This window comes from Muscardinus avellanarius (assembly GCF_963383645.1).
Source record: "Muscardinus avellanarius genome assembly, chromosome: 5".
Lineage (NCBI taxonomy): Eukaryota > Metazoa > Chordata > Mammalia > Rodentia > Gliridae > Muscardinus > Muscardinus avellanarius.
The window spans coordinates 8,863,863-8,884,143 of record NC_137790.1 but is presented as its reverse complement, the minus strand read 5'-3'; the positions used below and the strand labels follow the sequence as shown (position 1 = coordinate 8,884,143).

At 49.6% G+C, this 20,281-nt stretch overlaps 1 protein-coding gene across 1 annotated transcript; it reads right to left on the bottom strand.

Moving 5' to 3' along the window:
• Nucleotides 1-18,673: 18,673 nt before the first annotated feature.
• CLDN14 (claudin 14) lies at nt 18,674-19,401 on the bottom strand (the record flags this gene model as incomplete). Its single annotated transcript, XM_080696002.1, has 1 exon — nt 18,674-19,401. The coding sequence occupies exon 1, from the start codon at nt 19,388-19,390 to the stop codon at nt 18,674-18,676; it is 717 nt and encodes a 238-aa protein (XP_080552128.1). The 5' UTR covers nt 19,391-19,401.
• Nucleotides 19,402-20,281: the final 880 nt, after the last annotated feature.

Genomic DNA, 20,281 nt, shown 5'->3' with positions numbered 1-20,281 from the left:
ATCCTTAGTGCCGCCAAAAATAAAAAAAGACCTTCTTGAGATCTGTTTTCTCTTAGGAAAAATACAATGAGTTCTGGGAAGAGTCAGCCACCCTATTAGGGGTCTTCAGAGAATAGAACCGATGGGACGCGCCTGTATAGAGAGGTTTATTGTAAAGGGTCGTCTCGTGCCCATATGGAAGCCTGTGAGTCCAAAATCTGCGCCATGGACAGGTAGCCCAGGAGTCCAAAGGCGTCTGCTGCAGGATTCCCTCTTGGTTGGGGGTAAGTTCTACTCCAGCCTCTGGGTGATTGAAAGCGGCCACCGCATTAAGGAGGGCTATCTGCTGCTTAGCATTTACTAATTTAAGTGTGAATCTCATTCACAATCACTCTCCAAGTCGACGCAAAATTAGCCACTCACACGGGCCAGCCCTGAGAATTGAATGCGCGTGCGCAGCTGGCAACACTGTGATGGTGGTGACCACGCCCAGCTAAGATTCTAGATTTTGACCTTGCACCATTAGCCGATAAGCTTGGTATACACTGGCAGTCCAGCCCGCTGCCTTGAGCTCCTGGAGACAGACTGGGGGTGCACGAGAGGTCTGTGCCCCTTCCTGTGCCTGGGGCATCCTGGGTGTCAGGGGATGGATGGGCACTGCCCTCCCTGGAGGCTGGCTCTCGGGAGGCCTGGAGAAGGCCAGACCACCGCAGCCTCAGAGGAGCCGACGGCTAAGAAACGGTGGCAACGTGGCCCATTGGTTCAGGCTGATGGGGCTCCGGCGTGTGGCGCGGCTTCGCCGTGATGGCCAGCCGCTGCTGCAGGAGGCTCTGGTACCCATGTCTGCAAACAGGAGCTGTAGACAGCCGACACGCAGAAACTAAGAGCAGAGGGAGGGGTTCTCCCCAGGATGCCCGTGTGGAACAAAGCCCTGGAGATTCTGTTCCTAGGTTTCTAGGGCTGCCAGGGTGGGCTTTGTTTTGGCAGTGCTAGAGGCGGAAGCCAGAGTCCTGCACACGCGAGGCAAACCCTCTGCCCTGAGCTACACCCTCAGTCCACAGAATAGATCTTAAAGCAGCTTGAAAAGAACACACATCGGCTGCCTGTCCTGTGGTTGTCAGCAGGACCCTTCTCCCTCGAAGGCCCCAGAGGGTCCATGGCAGGTGGTGTGAAGCCAGAGGAAGGGTGGGCGGGAGGGATTCGGATGTGTTCAGTGTGAGCCCACGGCTTTGTTTTGGAAGGAGCCCTCTGGATGGATGCTGTGTAGACATGGCTTGCAGAGAGTACCCTGGTCAAGAGGCTACCACAGTGGTCCAAGCAGGGGGACAGGTCTGAACCATCTGCTGGCTTGGGGAGAAGAGGAGTGGGCATGTTTGAGGGGACATTTTTTTTGTCGTGGTACTAGGGTTGGAACCCAGGGGCATTCTGCCTCTGAGCTACACCCCCAGCCCTATTTTTTTTATTATTAGTTTGAAACAGGGTCTCACTGAGTTGCAAAGGGCCTCACCAAGTAGCTGAGGCTGTCCGCGAACCTCAGTCTTCCTGTCTCAGCCTCCCAAACCTGAGATGACGAGTGTGCAGCACCCACTCGGCTGAGGGGCATCTCAGATGATCAAAATAACAGGATGTAGCTGGGCGCCCTGGCACGGGCTTATAATCCCAGTTCTTGGGAGGCAGAGATGGGAGGATTGCAGATTCAAGGCCAGCCTCAGCAATTTAGCAAGACGCTCAGCAACTGAGAAAGACTTTCAAAATAAACAATAAAGCCGGGCGTGGTGGCGCACGCTTGTAATCCCAGTACTTGGGAGGCTGAGACAGGAGGATCGCGCAGGTTCGAGACCAGCCTCAGCTACTTAGTGAGGCTCTCAGCAACTTAGTGAGACCCTGTTTTCAAATAAAATATAAAATAGGTCTGGGAGTATAGCCCGGAGGTAGAAGGCCCCTGGATTCCATCCCCAGTACCACAACAAACAAACAAACAAACAAACGAACAAAATAAACAATAAAAGGGGGCTGGGGGATAAAGCGTGGAGGTAGGATGGCCCTGGTTTCAGTCCCCAATGCCAAGAAAAGACGCGTGTTATTGTGGTAACCACACGAACGTCTAGCGGTCCTGTTGGGAAGGGTCTTCGAGACTTGAGTTTCAGGGCTGGAAGTGCACTGGGGCCGCTCACACCTGCCCAGTGTCCCTGAAGAAGGGGCCAAGGCCCCAGGAGGGCGCTGAGCCATCAGAGCGGTGGATGCCAAGTTCACGTCCAGGAAAGGGCCCTCAGGCCAGGCTCTACCACCCGCCAGCCCCCTCCTAACAGGGCTGCGCGCTCGCCCCGCCGCTTGGTGGAGCCCTTCCAGCAACGAGAGCTCACCGTTTCCACTGGGCCCTGCGCAAGCAGTGCTTCCCTGGCTGAGATCAGAACCTGGCTCTGCTCTGGGGCCAGGAGCCCCACGTAGCACCCGCATCCCAGGATTGAGAAAATAGCACCTTTTGCTTGGGACTTTCATTTCCAGGCTAAACACCCCTCAGGAAGAGGGGGGCCTGCAGTCCTGTGAGTCGCCAGACCACTGCAAGCCCCGGGGTGGAAGAAACCACTTCAACAGCAGAGGAAGCGGCGGCCGGTGACAAAGCAGGGTCTGTCTCCGCTCTGGCTCCCCAGCCGCTGTCTATTTGTTCTTCTCCGGCCAGAGCATCGGGGCTCCTGTTTTCCTGGCCGATGACCAGACGGGCGGAACACGATCTAGCCCTCCAGAGGCCCATAAGGCGCAGGGCCTGCTGGGCGATGGCTCGCACCCGCAGGGTGGGACCAGAACCACCCTTGCCTCCTGGTGCAGACGCCTCAGCCTCCACCCCCGGCTCCTCCCCCTCTGCTTAGACGCAGAGCTGAGAAACTGGATTTTTTCATTTTTCTTTTTCTTTGTGGTCCTGGGGATTGAACCCAGGGGCGTTCTACCTCCAAGCCTTACTTTTTTTTTTAAACAGCTACACTCCCTGGCCTAATTTATTTATATTTATTTTGCGGTACTGGGGCTGGACCCCAGGGGCATTCTACCTCTGAGCTACACGCTCAGTTTTATTTTATTTATTTATTTTGCGGGTCTGGGGATGGAACCCAGGGGCATTCTACCTCCTAGCAACACCCCCAGCCCTATTTTTCATTCTTTATTTTGAAACCAGGTCTCACTGAGTTGTAAAGGGCCTCACTCAGTAGCCGAGGCTGGCCGCGAACCACGAACCTTCTGTCAGCCTCCCAAGTACTGGGATTATAGGCAGGAGCCACCATGTCCGGCTGTACCTGGCTTTCTGTTTTGGATTGTGACTTGAGAGTGCTCGCTTGTGCTCAGCTGAATTAAGGGATCGTAACGCAGCGGGGTCACAGTCGCTCAGGTGCCAGGCTCCCAGCAGGAGGGTGGCTTCTCTGGGGGAGCCCTGCTCCAGCTGGTGTCAGAGGTCAGCCCTGTGACAGCAGACAGGTCAGGACTGTCCTCCTGCCCAGTGAGAGCTTAGTGGAGCGCTCCAGTGGAGGCTCTGGGGTGCCCTGTGCGGAGTCTGGGCTGTTCCACGGAGGGCCTCAGCCATAGCTGGTGGGACGACAAGACAAGCTGGAGCTCACGTCTCCGCCTGGCTTTGCCAGGGACCCAGGCTGGCTGCCGTTGGCAGAAAGGGGCCGCTCCTGGGCCCAGCGTCGGGCTGTTGTCCCGGCTCCCAGGGAACCACGGGCAGCTGGGAGGAGCCTCGTGGCCTCTCCCTGGCCTGGTCTTCCAGAGTGAAAGCAAGGGTGGTGGCCATCTTCTTTCTTCAGGTTCCACGAGGGTGAAATGATGTCACTGAGCCGTCTCAGCCTGTCTGCTGCTGCTATGACAAAACACCACGGCCCGCGTAATTGGTGAGGAAATTTATTTATTTATATTTTTTCATTTTTTCTGCGAGTCTGAGGATGGAACCCAAGGGCATTCTACCTCCAGGTTCCAAGCTATACCCCCAGTCCTATTTTAATTCTTTATTTTTGAAACAGGGTCTCACTAAGTTGCAGAGGGCCTAAGTAGCTGAGGCTGTCCTTGAACTGCGATCCTCTGGTCTCAGCCTCCCGAATGCTGGGATTACAAGCAGGTGCCACCAGGCCCAGGCAAAAATTTCTTTCTCTGACTGTTGTGCAGATCGAGAAGTCTAGAGTCGGGGGCCGCAGCCGTTGAGGGCTTCCTTGCTGCAGTGCAACCCCACCCTCACAGCGGCGAGTCATCCCGGAGGGTGGAGCCCTCCAATACCCCTGCACGCTACCGTCACAGTGGCAGTCAGATTTCAACTCGCTCTACTCATGCGTGCTGTGTTTCGCTTAGAGTGAAAACCAGCCGGGCATGGTGGGCACATCGCTGCAATCCCAGGACTTGGGAGGCTGAGACCGGAGGATCACACGGTCACGGCCAGCTTCAGAAACTTAGAAAGGCCCTCAGCGACTTAGTGAGACTGATGTAGGATAGAAGAAATAAGCAGGTAGAAAGGAGGCAGGAGAGAACAGTAAAATATAACTTTAATATAAGAACCTGGTAGCCGGGCGTGGTGGCGCACACTTGTAATCCCAGCATTCGGGAGGCTGAGACAGGAGGATCACGGTTAGCAGGACAGCCTCAGCTACTTAGCGAGGCCCTTTGCAACTCAGGGAGACCCTATTTCAAACTAAAAAATAAAATGGGCTGAGGATATGTAGCTCAGAGGTAGAAAGCCTTTGGATTGTACCCCCAGTACCACCAAATAAATAAATAAATACATAAATACATAAAATAAAAAATAAGCCGGGTGTGGTGGCACACACTTGGAATCTCAGTACTTGGGAGGCCGAGACAGGAGGATCGCAGGTTTCAGCCTCAGCGATTTAGGGAGGCCCTCCACAGCTCACTGAGACCCTGTTTTAAACTAAAAATTAAAAAATAGGGTCAGTGGTATAGCTCAGAGGTAGAATGCCCCTGGGTTCGACACTCAGTACTACCAAGAAAAAAAAAAAAAAAGCCAGGTGGTTAAAAGGCCTGGTCCCAGTGGAAGGCTCCCAGAGGCCCTGGGCACCTGCAGCCTTCGGCCGCTCCCTAAGACTTCCCTGCAGTCCAGTAGAGACTTGTATTTGCATCAAAGCACCCCTCTCGCCTGACAAGCCTGCTCCCTCAGAAGACAAGCCGGCACCTTAAAGAGAGATTACTTGATGGACTCTCAGGTGGGCACTTCCTGCCCTCTGCTGTGTCCTCACATCCTGCCGCAGCTTGCCCTTTCACGGCTTATTTATTTAGTCCATTTAGAAAAAAAATTGTAGCTTTGGAGATACAAAGAGAGGCGACAGAGGAACTAACATTGGAAATACCAAGACCCAGGAGGCAGCGCCCGGCCTCGTTTAAAGTCAATAGAAAGCCTATTTGAAAGGGTTCTTCTTTTGTGCAGCTCCTAAAGGACCAGGGAGCTGATGCCCCCGGGGGCTGGATGTGCACTTCAGTATAGGGCTGAGGTTTTTTCGCATGTTACTTATGGTCTAGCCTGGGGATCAGAGGTGTCATTGAATGTTGGAGGGTTGGGGTTGCTCCTAGAAAATGGATTTTCTTTAATTTTTTCCCCTTCAGTAGACATCTCTAAGGATGCTCGCAGCTCGTTTTCAGTTCAGGAGGAGCCAGAAGGGAAACTTGGGTTTCAGTAACATGAGCACAGCTACTATCATTCTCCTGGACCAACAGTAATTGACCAAGTAAACTGTAAATTGTGGCTCAAAATGAACAACCTCCCCCCACCCCATTACATAAATATTAAAGTGAATGCCAGTTGTTTTGTGGATCTGGTATTCACAATCTGGTATTTAGAAGGATCTAAACACAAAAATTGGGCTTGGGGTATAGTTCAATGGTGGAACACTTGCCTGGCATGCTCGAGGCTCAGAGTTTGACCTTCAGCACTGCAGAAAAGCAAGAAAACAAGGTAGGTGTGTGTGTGTGTGTGTGTGTGTGTGTGTGTGTGTGTCCTCATGGTGACAAGGTGGTTGCACACCTCCAGCATCACATATGTGTTTCAAGTGTTTCTAAACAAAACTGCCAAAATGAGTTCCCAGAAGCCTTAGCAAGTTCCATTTATATTTCATGGGTCAAAATCTAGTCATAAGAGAGGCTGGGAAATAGAAATATCTGTTTTTCTGAGTACATTGCTAACTCCAAGCAAAACTGGAGTTTCACAGGAGACAATAAGAAAGGAGGGCAGAGGGCATCACCTGCTGCCGCATGGAGGAGGAGGTGGGCTTTCCAAAGGTGGGCCTCGCGAGGGGGTCAGCTCCTGGAGGAAGAGGGTCGGGCCTCGGCGCTCCTTCTTCCTGTCGCCCTCTTTCTCTGAGTCCCTGCCAAGATACCGTGTCCTCTGCCCTGACTGCTGTTTCACTGCGGGACCCAAAGCGGCAGGGCCAACAGGCTGGGACTGAAACCTCTCTTTATGAGTCATTCCTCAGGCGTTTTGTTATAGCAACAGAAGGCTGGCTAACACAGTATCTGCTTGGTGTCTTTGCAAAATCTTATAAGATCTGGGGAAGCTGGGCTGTGGCGGTGCATGCTTGTAAGCCTAGTACTTGGGAGCCTGAGACAGGAGGGTTGCAGGTTTGAGGCCAGCTTCAGCAATGTAGGGAGACTCTCACTGCTGCTGCCTCCACTGCCTCCTCCTCCTCCTCCTCCTCCTCCTCCTCCTCGTCCTCCTCCTCGTCCATATTCGGGATAGAACCAAGGGCTATTCTACCTCTGAACTACACCCTCAGCCCTTTTGTTTTATTTTATTTATTTTTACAGTACTGAGGACGGAACCCAGGAGCATTCTACCTCCAGCTACACCCCCAGTCCTAGTTTTTCTTTATCTTTTTATTTTTGAAACAGGGTCTCACTGAGTTGCAAGGGCCTCACTAAGTAGCTAAGGCTGTCCTCAAACCACAATCCTCTGGTCTCAGTCTCCCAAATGCTGGAATTATAACCGTGCACTACCGCTCCCGGCTTAATTTTTTTTTTTTTGAAACAGGATCTTGCTAAATTGTTGAGGCTATTCTCAAACCTGTGACCCTCCTGTCTCAGCCTCCCAAGCACTGGGATTACAGGCACGCGCCCCCACACCTAGCTTGCAGTGACTTTTTTTGTGTCACCTAAGCGTCCCTGTATTAGTTCCCTGTTGCTGCTGTAACAAATGACCACAAATGGATTAGCTTAAGGCCGCACAGAGCTCCTTCCCCACAGTTCTGAGGCTGGAGGTCTAACACCTCCTCTTGGGGCTGAAGTCAAGGTGTGGGCAGGCCGTGTTCCTTTGGGTGTGGGCAGACTGTGTTTCTCCTGGGTGTGGGCAGGCCATGTTCCTTCTGGGTCTCCAAGACTCCCCAGAGACCTCCTGTTTCTTCCGGCTTCCCCGCACTGAGTGTCTGGCAGCCCCTCCCTCCATCTCAGGGCCCTCTCATTCAGCCATCTCTGGATCCTGCCTCCACTTGCATTCCCTGTGGGGTTCTGGGTCTGCCTGGGGAATCCAGGGGCATCTCCCCACCCTCAGGTCACTGAAGGTTGACTCCACCAGCAACTCCAACGCCCTCATCTTGAATGCATATGTTAGTTATGGGCCCAGGGCGTTGCTATCTGGGGATTCTTGGGGTTTCTCTTTTGTCCTCTACAATCCCCCTTTCACTTCGTCAATGCCTATTGAACCAATTTTTTTTTTTTTTTTTGGTGGTATTGGGTTCCTGGAAACCCTTCTACCTCTGGGTTAAACTTCCAGACCTATTTTATATTTTATTTGGAAACAGGGTCTCTTAGTCAGCAAGGCTGGCTTCGAACCTGAGCGATCCTCCTGTCTCCTCCTCCCAAGTGGGGATTACAAGCGTGCGCCACCACGCCCTGCCTGAACCAATTTTTAATTTTATTTTTTTTTGGTGGGGGCTACTGGGGATTGAACCCAGGGGGATTTACTTCCAAGCTACACCCCAGCCCAATTTTTTATTCTTTATTTTGAAACAGGGTCTCACTAAAGTTGTGGAGGACCTCACTAAGTAGCTGAAGCTGGCCACGAACCTGGATCCTCCTGTCTCAGCCTCCTGAATGCTGGGATTACAAGCGTGCCCACCATGTCAGGCTGAACCAATTCTTTTTTTTATTTTTTATTTTGCAGGTCTGGGGATGGAACCCAGGGGCATTCGACCTCCGAGCTACACCCCCTGCCCTATTTTTTATTCTTTATTTTTGAAACCGGGTCTCACTGAGTTGCAGAGGGCCTCACTAAGTAGCTGAGGCTGTCTGTGAACCGCGATCCTCCAGGTCTCAGCCTCCCGAATGCTGGGATTACAAGCGTGCGCCACCACACCCGGTTTGAACCAATTCTCAAATAATAGCTAGTGCAGAGTCTGTCTGTCTTTCTACTGGATTCTCTCTCTCTCTCTCTCTCTCTCTCTCTCTCTCTCTCTCTCTCTCTCTCTCTCCCTCCCTCCCTCCCTCCCTCCCTCCCTCCCTGGCAATTGAAGCCAGGGGTTTCTACCTCTAGGCTATATCCCTAGTCCCTTTAATTTTTAATTAATTATCTTTTATGGTACTGGGGATGGAACCCAGGGGCATTCTACCTCTGAGCTACATGCCCAGCCCAATTTTTTATTTGAAACAAGGTCTCGCTAAATTGCTGATGCTGTCTTGAATTTATAATCCTCCTATCCCAGCCTCTAGTGCTGGGATTAAAGGCGTGCATCACCATGCCAGGTAAATATCCTACTATTAATGTGTTTCTTGCCATTTTTTTCCAGCTTGTAAGGAACACTGTTCCGTTGTGGATTATCAAGTTTATCAAGATTACAAGTGACTCTTGCATATAAATTTGCCTTGAATTCAGCTTCCTTGGATATGAATATTATACATTTTCATTGCTTTTTTTCAGGGACTATGATTGTACCTATAATTGTGCTTGTAATTTGATTTTCTGAGTTACTTCCTTTCAATACATAAGCATATACTTAGATTTTTTTCAATCTAAAATGAAGTTTTTACCTTTTATTAAGTTTATCTGATTAAATTGTAACATATTACCTTTGTCTTATTACTATTATTTTTTGGTACGGGGGGGTTGAACTCTGGGGCATTCTACCTCTAAGCTACACCCTCAGCCCTTTTTTATTTTTTAATTGGAAACAGAGTCTCACTGAGTTGCCGAGTGTCTGGTTTCACTAAGTTTTTGAGTCTAGCCCTGAACCTGTGATCCTCCTGTCTTAGACTTCCAAGAACTGAGATTACACATATGTGTTACCACTCCTGGTTTATTTGTGTTTTCAATACTTTCTTGCTATTTCTTTGGTTTCTACCTTTGACTTTTTTTTTTATCTTGAATTAGGAAGACATATAATCTTTGCCATTTGGCTAGTAATTACTTTAAATGGTATGTATACTTTAAAAGGAACGTATACTTTAAATAGTATACATTACTTTAAATAGTATGTAAAAAGTTAGTATATATACTAACTTTAAATCGTATGCTTGTACTATTTTTCACAATCAGCCCTCTTTATTTTCTCATCAAAAGATGAGAGCCAGGCATCGTGGCGCACACCTGTAATCCCAGTACTTGGGAGGCTGAGGTGGGAGGATCACAGATTCAAGGCCAGCCTCAGCAACTTAGCAAGATCCTGTTTCAAAATAAAAAATAAAAAGGGCTGGGGTGTAGCTTGGAGTTAGAACACTCCTGGGTTCTTTCTCTCTCTCTCTCTCTCTCTCTCACACACACACACACACACACACACACACACACACACACGCGCGCGATGAGAACATTTGTCCAAGCAATACTATTATTCTCTTCCTCAATTTTATTTGCTTCTCCTGAAGTTTTTGTCCTGCTTTATATCATTAGCAATTAAAAATAATTAAAGCCGGGCCTGGTGGCGCACGCTTGTAATCACAGCATTCGGGAGACAGGAAGATTGTGGTTCGCGGCCAGCCTCAGCTACTGAGTGAGGCCCTCTGCAACTCAGTGAGACCCTGTTTCAAAATAAAGGGTAAAATATAGGGTTCGGAATGTAGCTTGTAGGTAGAATGCCCCTGGGTTCCATCCTTAGTACCGCAAAAATAAATAAATAAATAAATAAATAATAAAATAATTAAAAACTCCTCTCTTCCCCAGGAATTATAACAATTACATTCTTGTAATTTTAAATCCTGAGTCATTTGGGTCTAATTTATATTTAATAGCTTCAGTGTGCAGTGCTGATTTTTTATCATAAGATCTCCTCACTTGTGAGTTACTTTTATTTATTTTATATATCAAACAGATTACATCGTCAAGTAGGCTTTTCAATTATATTGAAGCTGTATATATAAACATGTACAGATGGATAGCTTACACACACACACACACACACACACACACACACACACACCCTGTGGAACCCTCACTACAGTAAAGAACATGGCATTTTCATCGGGAGAGAATCAATTCTGTGTCTTTCTTTTGGTACTGGGAATGGGACCCAGGAGAGTTCTAACTCTGAGCTATACCCCCAGCCTCATTTTATTTTTTATTTTATTTTATTTATTTAATCTTTGGTTCTATTTGATGGTACTGCCTCTGAGATATTTTATTTTTTTTATTTGGAAACAGTGTCTCACTAAGTTGCAGGTGGTCTCATTAAGTAGCTGAGGCTGGCCATGAACCTGCGATCCTCCTGTCTCAGCCTCCCAAGTACTAAGTGTGCACCATCACACCAGCTTATTTTTTAATTTGAAACCGGGTCTCACTAAGTTGCTGAGGGCCTTGCTAAGTTGCTGAGGCTGGCCTCGAACCTGTGATCCTCCAGTCTCAGCCTCCCAAGTACTGCTGTGGTGGTGCCCTGCTCGGGTGGCTGGATCCTGTTTGATAACCTTTGCCCCCACATCCCGCTCTGGTATTTCAGGAGTGGATCCAGTAGGCAGTTGCCATGGGGAGAGGTAAGAGAAGAGGACGATTGCTCACCACTGGCCGGAGAGGTTGGAAGGCGCCGTCACTATTGCTGCCATCGGAGCCCGCAGAGCAAGTTACTGCCGTGGGCCCAGTGACTCTCACAGCCGGAGAGGAAGAAGCTGCCGTCTGCATCTGAGCAGAGCCCACTGCCCACTCGGAACCTACACTTGAGCAGAGGATGCCCACCGGGTCTGGATGGACAGAGCGCCAGGAACGCGCGGCTCCTGGGGCTCCCAGAGCCCTCTTGTCCCGCTGGCCCAGCCCCGCTCGCCCGCCTCTCCTCTCTCCTGGACTCCACTCTCCAGTGAGCTGGGTAACCGGGGGTCAGTTTTACTCACGGGCTCCTGGGCGAGGGAGGCCGCTCCCCAGAGGAGGTTCCCCTGCAGTTCACCTGGAGACCGGAGGAGAAGGCGCCTACCTGGTGGTCTCCCAGATTTACCTGGTGCTTTTTGGGTTTGCTTTCTCTTTCTGATTTTTGGGTTTGTTTTTTTTGGCTCTCTCTCTCTCTCTCCTCTCTCTCTCTCTCTCTCTCTCTCTCTCTCTCTCTCTCTCTCTCTCATGCTACTAGGGATTGAACTCAGACACATTCTACCTCCAAGCTACAGCCAGTCCTTTTTAAATTTTTTTGTTTTGGGTACATGGCGATGGAGAAAAGGGGGGCTTACGAGCCCCACTAACAACCAATCTCTATTACCACAAAATCAGCGCCTTTCATAGCCAGAAAACACCATCAGCAGAGAAAGAAAAAAAGTAATTTCAAGGGACAGAGAAAAAGAGGGCTGGAAAAACGAGACACCAGAAACCAGACCGCAGTGCTGCAGCCGAAGCTGCGGTGCGAAGTGGTGGGCGCCATTTTCCCTTGCAGCACCAGGCTCCAGAGAGGAGAGGAACTCATAACGGAGCTCAGAACCAGAGAGGAGATACGCTGGCCTCACACCCGAGGACTCGGCAGCAGCGCCTTACTGCCGGTGGCAGCGGCGAGTTCACCGGATGGCACCAGACCAATGCACTCAACAGCCCACCAGGCTCCAGAGAGGAGTGGTGGGCAGCGAGCCGAGGTGAGCCGCTGCCGATCAGCCGGGAGGAATTCGGCAGATCTCTCAGCACAGGGAGCATCTAAAGCTCCCAGAGGCTGAGCTCAGCACACCCTGCAGGACTCAGAGCGGAGCTCAAAGACAGAAAAGAAATACGCCAGCCTCACGGCCAAGGGCATGGCAGCTGCGCCATATTGCCACCTGCGGCAGCAGCAGCGAATTCACCAAGTACACTACAGCTCCATCTGTGCACTCAACAACAGTGAGTCGAATTGCGGGCCCCTAGAGGAGAAATCCCAGTACTGTACTCCCAGGGACTTGACCCAGTGGGGGAGTGGCGGTGGCAGAGATATCACACCATAGGAGAACGCCCAACCTGGCACCCACCATGGTCTAAAGCAGCCTCTATCGACTCCCTGGGTCTGAGACTCTGCGATACAACCCAGTAAAGGAGTAGTGGGGTCTGAGATACTACTGACTCGAGATCCAGAACACCTTAAGTGAAGTCATAGTGACCCAAGGGAAGAACCCAGAGAAGGCACAAACTTCCTAAATCATGGGAAAGAGGAATAATACTGGAGCAATGAATGCCCACAACCCCACAACATCAGAACCCGATAAAACAGAAAATCAGAGATTTCTAGAAGATCAAATCAGGAAAATAACTGTAGAAATAATAGAGGTGCTTCGAAAAGAATTCAGAGAGAGCCAAAAAGAGATAAAGGATGCAATTAATGAAGTAAAGGCCTCAATTCAAAGTACAAACAACCGATTAGACCACATGGAGAATAGAATCTCACTCCTAGAAGATGATCATTCAAAAAATGAATGCATAGTTTCTAATTTAGAAAAAAAAATCCGACAGCAGGAATCTGACATTGAAGAAATATGGGCACATTTTAAGAGAGCTAACCTAAGAATAATTAGAATAGAGGAGGGAAAAGAAGGTGAAACCAAAGGGATCAACAATCTCTTCAAGGAAGTAATAGCAGAAAATTTTCCAAACATAGAGCAAGAAGTCGATACACAGGTCCAGGAAACTTATAGAACTCCCTTTAGACAGGATCGGAGAAGAGGATCCCCACGCCACATAATTGTCAAAATGACCAATGTGGAAGCCAAGCAGAGAATCTTAAAGGCAACAAAAACAAAGGGCCAAGTGACATTCGAGGCAAACCAATTAGAATCACTCCAGACTTCCCAAACCAAGTCATGAGAGCCAGAAGGGCTTGGAGTAACATATTCCAAACTCTGAAAGAAAACAACTTCCAGCCAAAAATTTCCTACCCAGCAAAACTTTCTATCAAATTAGATGGAGAAATAAGAAGCTTCCATGACAAACAGAAACTGAAGGAATTTATGTCTTCAAAACCAGCGCTAGAGAAAATACTCAAAGAGATTAACTACAAAGAAGAAATAGGTAACATACACCAGAACGAGAGAAACAAGATTTTCCATCCAACAGACAACTAAGACTGGTTATCTGTGGAGATTCATTACTTATGTTAGTCTTTTACCTATCTCTAAATTGTATTGTTTGCTTTTATTGTTGCTAATTTTTAGGATTTCTAGTTGGGATATTAATATACCTTCAGATATAGCATTTGGAAATATTTTATCCCATTCTATCAGTAACTTTTAACTCTGTTTACATTGTCTTTGAATATACAATTTTTTTTTATTTTTTTAGGGAGTTTGTTTACCCTTTTGTTGCCTGTGCCATCAAAATCATATCCAAGAAATCACTGCCAATTTCAATGTTGTAAGGTTTTATGACCCAGATTTTCTTCTAAAAGTTTATAGTCTTAAGATTTATATTTAGGTCTTTTATCTATTTTGAGTTAATATTTGTATAAGTGTTAGGTAAGGGTCCAATTTTATTATTTTTCATGTAATTATTATTTTTCAACAATATTTAGTTAAAAGATTAGTATTTCCTCCACCAAATGTTCGTGGAAACCTTGTCAAAAATAACTTGACAATATAGGGAAGAATTTAGCTCTAGGCTTTTATTTAATTCCAATGGTTTATATATCTGCCTTTAGAACAGTACTATACTGTTTCAATTATTGTAGCTTTATATGGTTTGAAATCAGAACATATATATCTTCTAGCTTTGTTCTTCTTCGAGACTGTTTTGGGTACCTAGAGTCCATATTCCATATCAGGATAGATTTTTTCTGAAAAATAAATAAATAAATGTATAATAGTTTCACCTAAAAAAAGAAAGAAAAAAATACTCTCTGGTAAGAAAGAAAGCAAAAAGAAGTATTGAAATGTTATCTTTAAGTCATCAAAAGCTTGGTATCAGACAAATGAAACTGTTATGTGAGATTATCATTTTTAAGTTTGGATAAATTGCTATAAAACTAGATGTCAACCACTAAGCCAAGCATGGGAAGGAGGGATGGGGAGGGAACGGGGTGGGGATCGGGTTGGGGCTGACTGGGCGATGTGTGCATGTATGTCTACAAAAGTATTTTCTTTATACCATTATGATGTATGAATACATTGTACCAATAAAAAATAAATTAAAAAAAAACTAAAAGAAATAAATTTTTTTTTTTGTTTTGAAACAGGGTCTCACTAAGTTGCTGAGAATCTTACCAAGTTGCGGAGGCTGTCCTTAAACCTGAGATCCTCCTATCCCAGCCTCCCAAGTACAGGGATTACAGGCTTGCATCAACCATACCTGGTTTTTTAGAAATTTTTTCTTTGTTGTTATGAAGAAAAAACATTTTTTGTATAGTACTGGGGATTGCTGAGGCTGGTCTTGAACTTAAGGGCCTCCTGCCTCAGCCTCCCCAAGTAGCTGGAATTACAGGCATGTGCCACCATGCTTAGCCTAGTGTTCTGAAACTTCATGAGGATATATATTAGTTTCTAGTATGGGTTTCCATTCACTTATTCTATCTTAACATTTGTTAAGCTGGTTTATGAACGCAGGGATATACTATCTCCAAGTACCCAGGTCTTTTTATTTTAATTTTTTATATTTATTTATTTATTTTGCAGTACTGGGGACGAACCCAGGGACATTCTACCTCTGAGTGACACCCCAGCCCTATTTTTTATTCTTTATTTTGAAGCAGGGTCTCACTAAGTTGCAGAGGGCCTCGCTAAGTAGCTGGAGTTGTCCTCAAACCACGATCCTCCACTCTCAGCCTCCCGAATGCTGGCACCATGCCCAGCTTATTTTTTTATTTCGAAACAGGGTCTCTCTAAATTGCTAAGGATCCTGCCAAGTTGCTGGAGTTGGCTGGAAACCTGCGATCCTCCTGTCTCAGCCTCCCAAGTTCAGGGATTACAGGCACGTACCACCTGCCTGGCTGGGCGTTCTTGTGTATTAGCACAAATGCACGTATTCAACCACAGACTGCACATCCCTCACCGAGGAGTCACAGGACCAGAGGCCAAGGGAATAAAGACGTAGCCTGCGCCGGGCGTGGTGGCGCATGCTTGGAATCCCAGCGTTTGGGAGGCCGAGACAGGAGGATCGCGGTTCTGAGACAGCCTCAGCTACTGAGTGAGTGAGGCCTTTGCAACTCAGTGAGACCCGGTTTCAAAAAATAAAGAATAAAAAAATAAAATAGGGCTAGGGTGTAGCTCAGAGGTAGAATGCCCTGGGTTCCATCCCCAGCCTCCCACCCCCTCCCAAAATAACCTGCACAGCAAAGCTCACACTCTGGTAGAGAAAACTGACACACTTAGGGTAACTTGTAAAGAAAGCAAAGCTGAGTATGGCGGGGCACGCTCGGAATCCCAGCGTTGGGAGGCTGAGGCAGGAGGATCTCTGTTCTCGGACAGCCTCAGCTACTTAGTGAGGCCTTTGCAACTCAGCGAGACCTGTTTCAGAATAAAGGCTAAAAAACAGGGCTGGGGGTGTCGCTTGGAGGTTGAATGCCCCTGGGTGCCATCCCCAGGACTGCCAGAAAAAGAAGAAAACAAATAGTCGGAATGATGAGTGTCTACCTGGATAAAGGATCCCAGGATGAGCACGCCTGTCCCTGTGGAGCTGCTTTTCAGATCACGAGAGGGAGCATCAGCCCCTGGAAGTCTCTCCCAACCCCGCTGTGCGCCTTTCTAATCACCAACGTGATATACTGACATATTTCCCCTAAAAGGAAGTTGCAGTTGATCTACCTCCTTGTCAACACTTGTTATTGTTGGTCTTTAAAAGCTTGGCCACTCTGGTGGGTGTGTAGTGCCATCTCGTTCTGGATTTTTTATTTATTTATTTATTTATTATTTATTTATTTATTTTTGCGGTACTGAGGATGGAACCCAGGGGCATTCTACCTCCGAGCTCCACCCCCAGCCCTATTTTTTTATTCTTTATTTTGAAACAGGGTCTCACTGAGTTGCAAAGGGCCTCGCTAAGTAGCTGAGGCTGTCCTCGAACTGCGATCCTCCTGCCTCAGCCTCCCGAATGCTGGGATGACAAGCGTGCGCCCCCATGCCTGGCATATTCTTTCTTTTGAAACAGGGGCTCACTGAGTAGCAAAGGCCTCAGTAAGTAGCTGGGGCTGGCCACGAACCTCAATCCTCCTGTCTCCACCTCCCAAATGCTGGGATTACCAGCGTGCACCACCACGCCCGGCTCTCATTCTAGTTTTAATCAGATTTGATTTGGGAGAAATAGAGGCGCGTGGTATATAGGCGCGGCTCAGGAGGCGGCTGGGAATCGGGTTTCTTTGGCGCTGGGTCTCTCTGTTCTGGTGCCACTGGCTCCAGCTCAAGATCAGCGAGGTCACAGAGTCAGACCTTCACTTCCGCAGACCCCTGTAGAAGCCACTAGACCAAAGCCCCCTGTGCCTTCCTGGCTCCAAGTCCACCTCCCTGCCGCCACTTATGCTGGGTGGAAAGCCTATGCAAATGGTTTATTTTGGAAAAATGCCTGGGATGACTAAAAAAATCCCAGACCTCCCCGGAGCTGGAGACAGCCCAGGGAGGCTGCCAGGGAAGGCAGAGCCCAAGCCCATCAATCATTCACCCAGGGAGACGAGGAAGAGAGACCCCTCCCCGATTAAGACTTGAAAGTGTGTGGGTGCTGGGCTGCCCGGGGCGAAGCTGGTGAGCAGGTCGGTGTGGGGAAGAGGCAGGTGACCAGCCCCCAGGGCTGCCCCTCCCTGACTTACGGGGTGACCTCCCCTGGCCTTTCCCAGGCAGGAAGTGGGCTGCTTACCCATGCCTTCCCCCCCCACACACCTGCCCGAGCCAGTGGGTAGTATTTTAAAATAATTTACTAGAATGAAGTTTCTGTGTTTTCCTTTGTATAGTTCCCCAGTAATTGGCTTGGCTCTTTTTGATTTGAGAAATGGCTTAAAATCTTCAGGAAGCTGGGTGTGGTGGCGTGCGCTTGTAACCCCAGCATTTGGGAGGCTGAGACAGGAGGATCGTGGTTCAAGGACAGCCTCCGGTAATAATTAGGAAGGCCCTTTGCAACTCAGTGAGACTCTGTTTCAAAATAAAGACTAAAAAATAGGGCTGGGGGTGTAGCTCAGAGGTAGAATGCCCTGGGTTCCACCTCCAGTACTGCAAAAAAAAAAAAAAAAAAAAAAAAAAAAATCTCCAGGACCTCAGATTGAGTTATTTCTCTTTGTGCCTAATTCTGCGTTGCATTTCTCTGTCTCTCTCTCACACACACACACACACACACACACACACACACACACACCCCACTCCTATGCTTCTTAGGTGAGAAAGGGGTGAAAATTCTCTTGGAGATGTGGGCAAATTTTTTCACTTTTTAAATTATGTTTTTATTTTTTATTTTTGGCACTGGGGATTAAACTCAGGGGCATTCTACTTCCAAGTGATACCTCCAGCCCTTTTATTTTATTTTATTCTGTGGTACTTGGGATGGAACCCAGGGCATTCTACCTCTGAGCTACACCCCCAGTCCTATTTTTTATTTTTATTTTGAAACAGCGTCTTGCTGAGTTGCAGAGGGCCTCACTAGGTAGCTGAGGCTGGCCGTGAACCCGGATCCTCCTGTCTCCGCCTCCCGAATGCTGGGATGGCAAGCGTGCGCCACCACGCCCGGCTGCTTTAGTTCTCTTCTTACTTCTGTTTTCTTGGTAATGGGAGGCTGCTCGGGCAGAAGATAACAAGAAGGTAACCTACTTTTGTGATTTGCGGCAACCCTTTTTCCTAGGAAGCGCCTTCCCCCTGCCCTGCCTCTGAGATTGAGTGGGGCTGTTGCAGGTGTAGCTTGAGCATCTTGTGACGAGTATTTAGCCAGCTGGCTCCTGATTTTCCCATCGTGCACCGGTGGTGGCCACTGCCTGAGCACGGGGCTCAGCGGTGTGGTGCGTGTTGTTAGGGCTGCAGAAACCCTTCCACCCCCGGGGGCTCTGACTGCGACCACCCGCACCAAGCTAGCACTCTCCATTCCATAAACAACTGCCAGTCCATAGGTTTATTCCTGCATCACAAACGAACCCCCAAGGACCAGCCTCCCGAGTCACTGTTTACGAAGCTCTTATTAAAACACCCACATAAATACATATGATAAATACAAAAACAGCAAGGACGTTTAAAGTCTCTGGTGTGCAGAGCGCTCTCCTCTCCTTGTAGACCTCCTTTCTAGTTCACACCTGTCAACCATTTGCATTCTCCCCCTGTATACAAAATCATCCTGAAGTAAACGTCGTGCTGGGCGCCGTGTCCATCGGGGTCCATTGGCGGCCATGCCCGGCAGCCCACGGGACCCTCACACGTAATCGTTGAGCCGGTAGCCGCTGTGGGAGGCCGAGGTCACCGAGGGGGCCCGGTTGTCCTTGTAGGCGGCGGGTGGCCGGTACGCGGGCGCGGCGGCCATGGTCGTGGCGGCCCTGGGCTGCCCCTGGTAGGGCCTGTAGGGCTCCTCGTCCTGGCAGGAGAGGCAGAGCAGGGTGCCGCCGATCAGCGACAGGGACGAGGAGATGAAGCCCAGGTACAGGGCCTGGCCGATCTCGAACTTCATGCCGCTGGGCAGCAGCGGGTTGTAGAAGTTCTGCACCACATCGTTGGTGGTCCAGGAGACGGCCACCATGCAGAGGAGCCCGGCCAGCAGGAAGAGCGCGCCGCCCAGCACGGCGAAGGTGGCCTTGGCGGGCGTGCCCTTGGCACAGCGCGTGCACTTCATGCCCACCACGGCGCAGGCACAGGCCACGCCGGACAGCAGGCACGAGATGACCATGAGCGCGCGCGCTGCCTGCAGGTCCCGCGGCAGGGCCAGCAGCGAGCGGTACACCTGGCACTGGTAGATCCCCGTGCTGTGCCACACGCACTCCATCCACAGCCCCTTCAGGTAGGACACGGCCGTCAGGATGTTGGTGCCCACGTGCGCCGTCCTGCGCCAGTGCGGCAGGATCGTGGTGGTGAGCGTGCCCACCAGGCCCAGGAAGCTGAGCGAGAAGGCCAGCAGCTGCACCGCGGTGCCCGCCATGGCCCCGCGCCCGCAGCCCGCTCCTCCGAGATCGCGCCGCCGCTCCTCAGGCACCTGCCGCAGTCCTAATAAAGAGAGGGGAGGGAGGGAAGGAGGGGAGCAGGAGGAGGGAGTGAAACAGGTTAAATATTATCTCGACGCATTTATTCCTGTCGCGCGAAACTGAATTTTCCATAGGTGGCTGGTGTGACAATTAACATGTTCTGCAAAAGAGTTTCTGAGAAGTCACTGGGTCCCAGAATCAGCTGCTCTCCCCGGAGGGCCGGGCTGGGAGGGACGGCTGCAGGTCTGGGCAGCCAAGACCGCAGGGAGAGCGCTCCAGGGCCCCCTCTTCTGGACCCACCTGCATGTGGGAGCCGCCTGGGGAGACGCCCACCCTAGTCTACCTTCAAGCGCTCCAGCTGCACCCAAATCTCACCTCCTTCTACGCGGTCAGTAGGAACAGTTCTCAAATTAACAAGTGTTCTTCACCCGGGCGGGGACTGCTAAGTGTTAAGGTTTGGGCTGGTTATGACTTAGAAAACAGCCCGGGCTGCCAGTCAGGCTGCCAGTCGTTTTAGGGAGAGGACCACTCGCCCACCCGCCAGCTAGGGAGAGGTTCAGCCTCCGGGGTCAGCTGCTGACTTCAGATGGCATTCCTTCCAGGGCTAGACATGGAGGTTGTGAGTTGATGTCGGGGGGGGGGCAGGATGACCAAGGTCACCAGCTCCTCGGGTGCTGTGGCCAGAAACACAGCCGGCCCCCGTTGTCTCCAGCGGGAGCCCCGTTCACTCAGCCCCTGACTGGTGAGGCCCCTCAGCGCAAAGGCCGCCCCCAGCTCCAGAGAGATCCCAGGTGGAGCCGCTGCTGGGGGTGAAAAGCCCCAAGCTTAGCGGAGTCCAGAAGGGTTCG